At 34.2% G+C, this 13,872-nt stretch overlaps 1 protein-coding gene across 1 annotated transcript in view; it reads left to right on the top strand.

Annotated features, from left to right (window-relative positions):
• Positions 1 to 6,582: 6,582 nt before the first annotated feature.
• The window catches only part of LOC106478158 (plexin-B-like), a 60,406-nt gene continuing 53,116 nt past the window's right edge, over positions 6,583 to 13,872 (top strand). Inside the window, exon 1 of the mRNA XM_022381714.1 lies at positions 6,583 to 6,751. Within this exon, the coding sequence (XP_022237422.1) occupies positions 6,583 to 6,751 (169 nt within the window). The remainder of the gene's footprint in view (positions 6,752 to 13,872) is intronic.

Genomic DNA, 13,872 nt, shown 5'->3' with positions numbered 1-13,872 from the left:
TAACTAGTCTTTTTGTCTATAATATTTTTCTCATAGCAAATAACATTATTGTTAAAATATTTAAACATAAATATCTTATGATATTTACCCCTACCCCTCCCCCCATTGGGTCAGCGGGAAGTCTGAAGGCTTATAACGCTAAAAACCGGATTTTGATACCCATGGTGAGCACAGCACAGATAGCCCCCTTGTGTAGCTTTGTGTTTAATTATCAACACAAAAGTTATGTTATTTCTATTGCACACGTTACATTTCTCTAATTCAGTATATATGTGACAAGAATGAATACTTCAATCTGAAGTATTTGTCTTAAATTATTTCAAGTAAGTAAAAACTGCTCTTAGAAATGTAAAAACTTTAAGTGATAGTGAAAAACAGATATTGTATTGATATGAATATCAGAGAGACCTAGGTATACAGGGAGGCAGTGTGTTAACTAAATAGTTTCAGAAAAGGGAATTATTTTGTTTTGTTACCTCGCTAGTTTGCTCGATTTCGCAGAAAGTTTTGAAATAAGGCGAAAGGTACCAGAAGTTCGCAAATCCTCATTTTTATGCGTATTTTTAGATATACATAAACACGCACACACACACACGTTAATATATTATCAGACCATGACTGTAAGCCAGAATATATAATATCATTTATAACAGCAGAGCCTTAAAAGAAACCTTATTTACCATGTCAGATGTGCTCATTTTTTTTTCCAGTTCTGCCGTTCTTTTTTTTTTTCTTCGTGATCGGCGTTTGATTTATTTCTTAAGCCTAAAGTCACGTGTGGTAATAAAATTCGTAGCAACATACAATATAGCGTAATTAATACTGCTAATTTATGCTGTTAAACATGTACCCAAACTTGCCAATATTAATTATGTTAAACATGGCTATAAACAATATTCTACAGACTAAAGTATTATAATACTTTTACATTTATACATGAACATTAATTCTCAAAATGAAAATCTGGGTACCAAAAGAAAAACAAGGAAGTATACTGAATGATCAGCCCGTGTGACTAAGTTTCGTGTGATCCAATGTGAAAGGCCTAGTTGATATGACATGTTTTGAACCGCTACATCCCCTCACGTGACTCAGTCATTACATTTATGTCACAGTGCTAGTTTCGATTAACAGCTGTGAAGGGGGAAAGAACTTCTTTAACTAGTTTTGTAAGACATTCTACGTTTTCACTTCTTTAACGTTCTCTTTCCATGTAGTACTTTGAACATATCATTTCTCTGGTATGTTATTCAGAATGTATATTATTTTAATGGCTGTTGATGCTAGTTTTAAATCTGCGATGAAAAGTCCTAAAATCGTTGTTCAAGATGGCCAAATTAATTTGGCTCTTATTTTTTTATGAACAAGCAGACAACAACGTGCCCTGTAATAATGCCAAAAAAACATGCCTTAACACTATAAAACAGTTGCGATAATGATAAACAAAATAATAACGCTACCTTGACTAGCAGCACATGGCGTCATATACATAGGTACCATTAGGGTTAGCGACTAAATTGTCAGCCGGTCAGATTTGACAAATTGCTTTGATCAGAAGAAGACAAATTAGCAAGAAACCCCTCCTTTCCTTTAGGTGCTCAGGACTCTTCTCGTGACTGATCATTCAATGACCACCCTTAGTTCTCAGCCCGTGGCTATCTTCTCTTCTGTATACGGCCAGTATTTTTCACCCTTCCCTTGTTTGAGCAAACTACGAAATGAATAAGCATAAGCGGTCCTTACAATCTCAGCCAGTTGAAGATTGAAGACTTGTTTTAACAGATGGCAAGCGTTAAAACCAAGCTGGAATCTATAATGTACACGTCCTATGATCTTCTATTGCGATATCGTTGGCTATTAATTTTCCTTACTCGTTTTAGAATATCACATTTGTGGATTTACAACATTATTCGTATATAAATTACACTAGTTTTCTTTGACTTTATTATTGCTATATTTTGTTTATAATAGCTTTTTTTTGTCATTAAAATATGTACAAGAATATACATCACACCATGTTTATTAATTGTATCTATGTATATCTGTGTGTGTAAATGTTTTAGATGGGTGAAATGATTATAAAGTCATTTCACATTGTCCGAGTTATATGCCACTCGATGTTGTGAATGTAACTCAGCTGTTATGTCAAAACACGAAACGTGTAGGATGTTTCTACACTAGATGTTTGTGTTCTGTTATCCAACAACGATGTTTTATTAAAACTGAAACAAAAAATTATAGGAAATATAATTAAATAATCATTTACGTAGTGTAACAAGGGAGTTGTAACTTTACATGACTTGTTGATGAATATTGATTATAAATATTTTTGTTGTTAAGCACAAAGCTACAGAATAGGCTATCTGTGCCGTGCCCACCGCGGGTATCGAAACCTGGTTTTCAGTATTATAAGCCCCCAGACGGGGAGGGTATAAATATGAAAGTTTCATAAGTAAGAAACACTTTTTATTTTCTGATTTTAGTTAGTTTTCTGGCTGTGCTTTACTTGTTGAGATGATATGCACATTTCTTGGTTGGTACGTTGTATTCTTAGGTGCAGTGATAACCTCAGAGATAAGACTAGTAATCACAATAATCAGAGGAGCGGCAGTAAACGTTAAATTAATTTCCTATATGACTGAAATGTAGGAAGTAGAGACAAATTAGCAATGAAGAACAAATAATGCTTTATTGTGCAAAAGGCAAACAAACACAATTCAGCAAGCCGTGTACACTGGATATTAATTAGACAGTGCTCTTCTCTAGAGACTGGAGAGAAATCTATACCAGCAGAAATTCCGAATTACATTGAGAGAGTTAACCACTACATAAAAAATAACATAACAGGGTATCTCCCTCAGAGAACATGCGTTATCCTCGTTACTCTTTGTCATTCTATAAGAAAAAAAACAAAAAAACAGGGAATTTATTACATCCGGGCATTACAAGACTTGCCAATAATTAAAATCACTGACAAAGTTTTAGTAATGTTTCAAGAAAAAAAGCTTCTATTGTTAAATCTGTATGTATGCCGACACATGCGTATGTGTGAAATTTTTGTAACATTCTTGTTCACTCGCCTAAATTAGAAAGGAAAAGGGGCAAGATCCTTTGTATGTCTGCATACCACAACACTTCTAGAAAGATTGAGTATATTATATTACAACGATTTTAGAATCTCTCCGCGTTACTAAAGTCCATATCAATACTTCTGGTCATACTCTATCCGACAACCGTGAACCTTGTCAATAGCCCTGCAACGTAGTTTCCATTGCAAAAGTCTCCGTCGTGAGGCTATTCTGTTCAAAGCATACCCATTCTTTCTTTTGGATTTCCATAAGCCATATATTGTACAGAGATAATGGTTTCCCGGTATCAGTTTCAACAGTTTGATTGCACAAAAATCAATAGGTGTCAGGAAACATGAGCAATATGTTTTTATACGCAATAGCGTTAATACCGCTTTCATTCTTCAGCAGCTTGAGATATGCAGCGGTTGAAAATTCTAAATTCCAGATCTAAACACATCTTCATGATCTGAGTGTACGAATATTTTGCATCGGAAAGGGCTGTTACACATTCTTCCCTAAAAGCGATCAATTTTCGGTAGCCAAACAAAGTCAAAATACAGTTCAGGTATATACTGTTCTACCACGACTTCATATCGGCTGTGGTTGTTACTTTACTTCCTGGTTTACATATTCAACATCATTTAAGTATAACATACTCAACCCTTTGTAGATACTTTTTGACCGTTGGCAGCTACTTTAGAAGTTTAGACTGATAGAACTTTCTACTGGTTTGTTGGTTGGTACTTTAGCTACTAAGCTTATACACTAGTTTGTTTCTGCTTGCGTGTTCATTGTTACTACTTTACTTACAGAGCTTAAATACGCCAAATGTTTTGTGTTGATTTTTTAGTTAGAACTTTACATATTTAACTGAAATACCAAACCAATCATATGATTATTAACAGATTACCTTACAGTTTCTTATTGACTCGTACCTTTTTATTGTTTGTGAACTGCTGTTTTTTTGTTGTTTTTTTTGTTGTTGTTATTGTTGTTTTGTTTTCATTTGGTATGGTTTGATATGAATTTCGCGAAAAGCTACACGAGGGCTATCTGCGCTAGCCGTCCCTAATTGAAAGATTAGAGGGAAGGCAGCTAGTCATCATCACCCACGACAACTCTTGGTTTACTCTTGTAACAACGAATTTTGGGATTAACCATCACGTTCTAACGCCCCCACGGTTGAAAGGGCGAATCCGCGACCCACAGATTGCGAGTCGAGCGTCCTAACCACCTGGCCATATACTATACGACTTCCTATCGACCCGTATTTATTTATTTGTTTGTTAATTGCCACGTTTTTGGTCCATACACTCTGTTATTAGATTGTTGGATGTATATAAAAGCTTGCCACGATGTTGTACGAATATCTTCCCTCAACAAATAGAATATTTAATGAACGGCATATATCTATAAGATAACGAGGATATTGTACGCCCCCGATGTTTGTACTTATAATATGATGACAGTATTTAACTGATAATAAAATTATAAAGGATAATTAACTCTATTAAAATTCTGCATATTATCGCTTTTAATATATCATGATAGCCAGAGCATATCACGTGTACATTTAATGAAGCAATGTGGCAAGAGATGGAGAGCATCATGGTGGATTAGCTTTATAATTCTGACTTTATGTAGCCATTAACGCTGTTACGTTCGTACAGCTTCACGTGTACGGACAACGTATATATAACTTCCTTTATGAGATTAAAGCATGTTAGCTTTTACCAGTTTGTCCCCAGAGACAACATTATTGATACTGAAACAATTAGAGAATGGATTAGTGGTATAACTCTTCCTTGCTTTGTAGAATGTTTACCAACAGCAATCATCAATATCGTTGAGTCGAAATACGTATGTTAATAAATATCTCCATTTCTAATCGTGAAATTTAAAAACAACAGAGAAGACAGATTCGCTAACTTCTTTTATTTCCTTTTCTTTCGAAGCCTGGTATGGTTAGGTAGTTAGGGCGCTCGACTCACAATCTGCGGGTCGCGAGTTCGAATCTTCGTCCCGCTAAACATGCTCGCCCTTTCAGCCATGGGGCGTTATAATGTGACGGTCAATCATTCGTTGGTAAAAGAGTTGGCGGTAGGTGGTGATGACTAGCTACCTTCCCTCTGGTCTTTCGCTGCTAAGTTAGGGACGGCTAGTGCAGATAGCCCTCGTGTAGCTTTGCGCGAAATTCAAACAAGCAAACCTTTACTTTCACTGTAAGGGTAAATACCAGGAAACATTTACGTATGTTTTCATTGTTCTGCACACCCATTAAAAAGTGAACGCTTTCTAATTGTTACAGGATGTGGCGAGCAAATTATTCATATCTAAATCATGGTTTTAATATATCTACAGTGAAAGTCATGTATATTGAAAGATGAAGAAATAACAACTGTGGTTTTGAACTTCCTCACTCGAAGGAAATATATTCGTATTATTTCAAGGACTCACCATATATGAACACTTCTTTTTTTTTTATATATTTTCATTAATTTTGCGCCAACTCTCCTTTTTTAGTAATCTTGTAATATTTCAGTGCTCAGTATTGTTTTTGCTGTTATTATTGTTTTAGCGTTCATATAGCATTTCAATGTTCATTAATGTTCCGGCTGAAATTGTTGTTTCAGCGTGTGATACTTCAGTTTTCTCTAATGTTCGAGTCTAAATATATATGTAGCCTCATTTCAACAATGCAGAGCTTTAGCGAGAGTATTTAAAAACACTTTCAAACAATTTCTAAACATCTCACAAATAATATATTTTTGAAAACATGACCCGTTTCGGCTTTAGGCCTACATTACGAGTGCTATTTGGTGCTCATGAACAAGAGTTGTGTTTATGACCGAGAAATATTTACCAGAAACATATTTATTGTCAACAGCGAAAACACCGAATCCTAAAGCCAAAGATGGCAGCCAAAAAAACGGAAGTCAGTATTATTGGGATTTTTACAGAAAAAAAAAGATACTATTGCTTTGAAGCATTATGGAAAATGTTGTTGTTTCTAATGATTTATGTATTGTGAACCACGCAAATCTTTATTTTCAACGAAAACGTACAGCCAAGGAGCATGTACGTTTTTATCTTTCCGCCATCACCTTGAACTTGGTTTTAGACCCCCTAACCAAACTTGAAGTACACAAAATTTATACATGAGATTTATTGATTGCACTAAAGCGTTTGATAGGGTGAGACATGGGGACATGCTAAAAATTCTGGACAGTCTTAGTGTTAATGGTAAAGACCTGAAAATAATTCGCAATCTGCACTGGGAACAAAGTACAACCATAAAGATGGGAAAAAATATCTGCACTTTTAAAGAAATAAAACGCAGTGTCATGCAAGGATGTATTCTTTCCTCAGACCTTTTCTCAATTTATAGCGCAATTATTCTCAGAGTTATAGAAAACAGGCCGGTGATTAAGCTTGGAGGACATAACATCAACAAATTGATGTATGTGGATGACACGGTGCTAATTGTTAAGAATAAGAAAGACTTCAAGAAATGGTAAATGTAATTATTGATAAAACTAAGAAAAAGGATCTACTCTTACCAGCAATGTTTGGTAACCTACAAAAAAGTAATATCCCAGAATATACCATTATAGTTGATGGAACCAAAATCAAACAAGTTCACAGTTTCAACTGTCTAGGCTCATTGATCACATTAGATGGTAAGTGCATAGAAGAGGTTAAAAGGAGAATAATACTTGCTAAGAACACCTTTCAAAATATGAATGCTATACTCAAATAGTAATATATCAATAAAAGTAAGAGAAAATTTATCACAATGTTACATCGAAACCATACTTTTGTATGGATGTGAAACATGGACAATAACAAAGGAAGTTAAAAGAAAAGTTGAAGCAGCCTTAAGAAGAATGCTGCTAATAGAATGGACTAAGAAGAAAAGTAATGATACAAGTGAACACAACATGCAACATCCCAAACAAAATAAGAAAGAGGCAAGCTGAGTTCATAGGCCATGTGATGAGGAAGAAAAAGATGGAGAACATAGTAACAACAGACAAGGTAGAAAGAAAGAGAAGCCATGGAAGACAATGAATAAAGATGCTAGTAGCCCTACAAAATGGTTTAGAACCGTGAAAAACAACACAAAATCATTGAAGAGCACCAATATTATAGAGAATTGAATATTCACGATAGTCATCTCCAGGCACGATAATGAAGAAGAAAAAATCAAACATAAGGCTCGTTTATGCTTTCCGGTACAATGTTCCAAAGAACCTCAAGACGGGAGCGTCAAGACGTATCCCAGTTGTCAGTTCATTGTCAGGTTCTTGTCCTTTAGCGCTTTACAACATCATTATCGCATTATCAAATGGTGAACCTTCTTCAGACAGTAATATTTACAATTATACTATAACCTTTTACTTTTAACCTTTAAATATATATATGTTATGATCATGCACTGTATTCTGTTTTGAGAGATAAAGCGCCGATGATACCAAAGCTTTCATATTCATATTTATGCTGCAAAATGAAATAATTCTAGTGCTACTAAAGAATGGAAGTTACGAAAACAAAAACAACAAAAAAAAACCTCCAAATTTTCCAGAATGCACGGTGTCGTGAATATCCGTTGCAGTAAGTTTTGTTCTCGTCCTCATTTCATTCCTATAATAAAACTAGCGTGTTAATCAAATACCTTACGTCAAACTCTCCAATACTTTATATTTCATACGTATAAAGTATTTAACTTTTCTAAATTCTTATTTGAAAAATCCTAAACCCGATCTAGGTTACGTCTCAATTCGGCCCTAGGTGTTAATTTTTTCTTGTAAGACTTGAACACGGAAACTAGCCTGTTTGGCATGGGGAAGTTACTGGTGTAAAACGAACTCTAATAATAAAAAGTAGACCCACAGTAAACACCTGTAATGTTTTGAAACTTTCGAAATTAAAGATGTTTTCAATCGTTGCCGTGCCTCTACGCTTTACCATTGGATAGTACTATTGTGTTTTACTTAACTTTGATCTAAAACAGTCACGTGGAACAGATACTTATGGATTCCTGTTTTCCAATTTTCGATTGATCAGCTACAGAGAGAAGGTGGATTGTGGACGTAAGTATGGTGTTTCAGATTCCCTGTGAAAATATCGACATTATTCCCTATATTCCCCAGTCTGGACGTAGGTATGGTGTTTCAGACTCCCTGTGAAAATCTCGACATCATTCCTTGTATTCCCCAGTCTTGACGTAGGTATGGTGTTTCAGACTCCCTGTGAAAATCTCGATATTATTCCCTATATTCCCCAGTCTGGACGTAGATATGGTGTTTCAGACTCCCTGTGAAAGTCTTGACATACTTCCCTATATTCCCCAGTCTGGACGTAGGTATGGTGTTTCAGACTCCCTGTGAAAGTCTTGACATACTTCCCTATATTCCCCAGTCTGGACATAGGTATGGTGTTTCAGACTCCCTGTGAAAATCTCGACATTACTTCCCTATATTCCCCAGTCTGGACATAGGTATGGTGTTTCAGACTCCCTGTGAAAATCTCGACATTATTCCCTATATTCCCCAGTCTGGACGTATATATGGTGTTTCAGACTCCCTGTGAAAATCTCGACATACTTCCCTATATTCCCCAGTCTGCTGGCCATGTGGTTTAAGTTATTTATTTCATCTTCAAGAACAGTTTATGCTTTTCAGTTAAATACAATTATCCACTTATTTTACTTTTATAGTCCTACTATTAAACAGTCAATTTTTTATGTTCAAGTACTTCTCTAGCTAGAAAAACGGGTTTTATTGATTTTTATTTATCCATCAGTAAAATGTATGAAACTATGTTATCAGACAAAACTGTGTTTTGAGTGAAACGTCATATATATAAGCGATTTTGTTCAATTGAGCCACCTCATTAATCGTGTTTGTTACCTAACTACTTCGGATATTGCGTACTTCCGTGTATGGACGCCGCTGCTGCTGCCGCCTTAGAACGTCGTGCGAGCTCGTACAAGATATGACGCAGACTCAGAACCGTACCACATCGCGCAGTGACCCAGTAGGCGCAGAGGAACTTTCAGTCTGTTCTTAGACGTCTAGAACTTTGCGTGAGTGAACACGTGTGGAGAGAGACGCAGTAGATTTGATAAATTTCCGGGCGTCATTCAGCCTCATTTAGCGCTAGTTTATCCATTGGATTCCCACCAGTGACATTTTCGATATAAGCCAGGATACTTTTGTGTAGTTAATGATGGAATCTCTATTCAAGGTAGTGTCATGTTTGTTTTTAGTATTTTTTACTTTTACATACCATTGGATGATAAATAATGCATTGTTAATTATTTTCTATCACGCCGTGTTTTCATGTGGTTTGTTGCGAAAGCTGATAGAAATTGCTTGATTAACGTTAAATATCAGTTACACACTGAAAATTGTTGTTATTATTTTACGTTTCGAAGTGAATCCCGAGAACTTAGACGTACCAATATAGCTATCGTATATATTTATAATATGTGAAATCAATGTCTATCTTTAACAAATACCCATAAGACGTCTTATTTTTCGACGTGATATTTGTGCTATTAGCATTACTGCCAAAAATAGATGAATAAGTCGTTAATTTCCAACTTTACCATCGTAAAAACCGAACAACAAAGAAATGTATTTAGGCTTCTGAAAGTTAATTTTAGGTTCGAAAACTTAATGATACAGTTTTCTTAGTTTTTGTTTTAACGCAATGTTTAGACAACACGTCTCTGGCATCACACTGATGTACTTAACGTTTCTTGTCTCACTGCTGATAAAAGATGTAAATATTTGGATGGGTCATGCGTTGAGAACACTTAGCCTATACAACCGAAATGTTTTATTTGAATGTTTTTACCACAGAGGAAGCTTCAGTTAAGTTGCATACGTACAGAAATATATATAGAGGGTTTTCGGTGACTGTTTTTATTTCAGAGGAAATGGCAAAGAAGATTCGTTGTGATTTATTATTTTAAAATTTAACTCATTTTTTTGAGAATTTAGTGTTATTATTCGCGATTCGTTGTGATTTATTATTTTATATTTAACTCCTTTATTTGGGAATTTAGTGTTATTAATCGCGATTCGTTGTGATTTATTATTTTATATTTAACTCCTTTATTTGAGAATTTAGTGTTATTAATCGCGATTCGTTGTGATTTATTATTTTATATTTAACTCCTTTATTTGAGAATTTAGTGTTATTATTCGCGATTCGTTGTGATCTATTATTTAAAATTTAACTTTTTTTTGAGAATTTAGTGTTATTATTCGCGATTCGTTGTGATTTATTATTTTAAATTTTAACACATTTATTTGAGAGTTTAGTGTTATTATTCACTCGAACTATAACATTTTAACAAATTTAGTATTTACAGCTATAACTGATGGTATGATATCATAGTCTCGTGCTTCTCGAACTGTAGAGTTCAAATCATGGGACTTCTTGCGTGACCTTCAAACACCATCAAGAAGGTTAGCAGTGGACGTTTGGGACGTATATTTCAGATTTCTTTATCTCTCTTCTTGCTTCACATAAGCTGTTCTCAAGCTATTACATGTCGAGCGGTTTTAACAGAATACTACAATTTGACACGAGCTCTGGCTCTTGAAACAAGACTGACCAGAGTCTTATCGTTATCGCTTATAAGACAATGCTCTGTGAAAATAGGCACCTTACTCAAACACTCCCTTTGTTTCTGCGGGTCACAATTTCGAACATGTTCGGTTTTGAAAACAAACAATGAATTTTCATTCCAGACGCTTAAAATGCAAAACAATAATATATAACATGTTAAGCCTCACAATCTTATATAGGATGACTTTTACCGCCCACGCGTTATACAAGCCTACCACATAGTGTGAGTTGAATTATCTGTGGAAGGTAATATGCCCTTATACGTTGCTTTCATTCGATAACACGTACACATTTAGAAAAAAAAACAATTTAGGCCAAGTCAAATGATGGCACGAATACATCGCGGGACCAGCAAACTGGTTTGGTCAGAAAATAGTGTACAGATACTATGGAGTTGTAAAACAGTGTAGAGTTACTATGGAGCCGGAAAGCAGCGTACGGTACCTGTAGAGTCAGAAAACAATGTACAGTTACTATAGAGTCAAAACAGCTAACGTACAGTTATAACTGAGTCAAAAAACAACACAGTGTTACTATCGGGTATAAACCAGCATACAGTTATTATAAGATCAGAAAACAGCGTACATTTACTAAGACTTTTCGGAACATATAAAGAGAAATATCTCTGTTAGTTTCAGGACATTGTTCAAATAAACTCTTAAGTTTATCACCAAAAATAAATATTCAGAAGAAAATGTATGAATTTAAAAATTTATTCCTTAAATAGACTTACGATGTTATGAAGCTTATAATTTAGAAAATGTGTTGGCATATTATGCACTTTGTGAAACGTTACCAATAGAGGGTATTATCAATGGAAATAGTAAATAATAAACCTTAAATGATACATATTAAATATAAATATAAATAAATGTAAATATAATATAAATTATAATTAATTATAAATATAAAAATATAAATGTTTTCATATAATATTATATATTTATATAGAAAGAGTGTGTGTGTTTCAAACGTCACTTCCGCTATTCAGAGGATCTGCTTTCAGTTTCAGGTTAACAGGAAGTTGTGAAACTTGTTGTCTTGACTAATTTTTTGGAAGACAACGCTTATCTAGCAGTGACTTGTTAAAAACTTCTGGAACAGAATTTTAAATGCCCATAGTTACCATGTATTATGACTCATAACACAACATTGTGTCTATTGGTTCACGAAACGAATTTGTCTGAACAGCGGAAGTGATTTTGAAACATCCAGTAATATATTCACGCGGTTTACGGAATTAAACGTATTTTTAGCATAAATGTTTCATTCTATTTGCATATCTGTAAATAACCAACACCTGCGGAACATTTCCAGTGTCTCGCAATTGTAGCATTTAAAAAAAAAAATGAATTTTTGAAGCTACATTTCACTATTCCGGTCTTAGTCATAATACAATCAAAGTTGACAAATGTATAAATTTCGCTAGACGGAAAACGATATAATAATTCAAGAAAAAATATCAGGCAGGCTGTAGCGCTGCCTATGTAGGGATGACTCGGATTGTTAATCGAAATGGTATTTTAAATATCTCTTCAATAGGTTATCAGAACTTTACAATACTATACAGTGTTTCCTGAGTCACAAGTTCTCGGAATGTTTGTAAATATCATAGTAAAAAGTTTGAATTTCTTGTGTTAGTTTTTTATTACAATGATAACTCAAAAAACAAAACAATTTTTTTAGCCAATTTTAGTGTGATGACATAGTTTCATATAGATTATCCGTTTTTATAAGTATTATCAATAACTAGTAGTAATTAATAAATCATAATTCTAGTGTAAACAATGTTATCAATATCCCTTGAAGTTAGCTTTCTTACCGAAATTTAATGTTCAAAAAAAAGCTTGGTTACAGAGTGAAACAGCGATTACTAGCCAATAATAGATAAACAATAAACATTACAGTTAAAACTTCATTGTATTTAGAACTTGGGTATAAATACAAACTTCATACGTCTATTGAAACACTGCATTAAAAAAACAAGCAAACGAATAAAGAAAAACGTTTCAAAAAAGGAAGTAAATGCCATCCCTACTATCTTGTTTGCATTGTTTTCGAAAAATTGATATTAGCCATCCATACATTTACTTCCCTTTATTGAAAAGTTTTTTTTGTTTTTTTTTATATTTTGATATTGGCATAGCTAAAATACATTATAGCCTGGAAAAGATAAGTAGAAACATCTTACAACTCTTTTAATTGAAATATTCTATTCAGTAGATAATATTAGACACAGTACACAATTAAAACATTTAATTATTTTGGATTATTCACGAAATAAGAGACAGGCAAGTTTGACTAACAGTTAACTAATCTTAATTTAACACTAACCTGCCCCCCAGTGGCTCAGCGGAATGTCTGCGGACTTACAACGCTAGAAACCGGGTTTCGATACCTGATAGCCCACTGTGTAGCTTCGTGCTTAACTTCAAACAAACAAACACTCTAAACCAGCTCACATTTCCACTGAGTTAACTTAAATGAATTAAAATAACACATCAGTGAGCTGAATTCCAGACAACTGGACGAGTTTGCTGGTTGAGACACAACACAAAACAACAAACGCGAACAAAACTAACTTCGGACGCACATTATCAACCATCAGTTTGGTGACCTAGCAATTATATTACCAATTCACCTCCATATCACAATTGTATAAGGGGCAACATCAAAGGGTGAATACCACATAATATAAAAGATCTAGGTAATGTTTAAAGTAATGCATATAAAAAAAACAAAAATGTTTTCATACGTCGATAATAGGAAGAGAAAATTTGATTTGTTTTATTATTCATAATAAGGTATGGTGTATGATATAAGAATAACACAAAGAAAGTGTAACTTAACTTACTGTAATTTATTGATTTTTTTTCTTGGTCGTATTTCTGTTTCCGTTAACTATTGCCTTATTTGTTTGACAGGATATTGGTAGCTGAAATGAAAATTTATCAGAAAAGAAATTCTGATAGATGTTGAACCAAATACAAGTGTTACACTATTACCACCATTTGTGGCATCATCAACGTAAAGTGGCGCAGGAATCTGTTACACGAAAAGTAGAAAACTGCAAAATGAGGACAAAAAAGTGGAAGTGGGGGGTTCTTCACAATGTTGGACTAGTGTGGCTTTTGGTGTTAAGTTCATGGTTCACGGT

This window comes from Limulus polyphemus, unplaced genomic scaffold, assembly GCF_000517525.1.
Source record: "Limulus polyphemus unplaced genomic scaffold, Limulus_polyphemus-2.1.2 Scaffold186, whole genome shotgun sequence".
In the NCBI taxonomy this organism is placed as follows: domain Eukaryota; kingdom Metazoa; phylum Arthropoda; class Merostomata; order Xiphosura; family Limulidae; genus Limulus; species Limulus polyphemus.
Note: the sequence above shows the minus strand (reverse complement) of the source record. Positions and strands in the feature narration are given on the sequence as shown.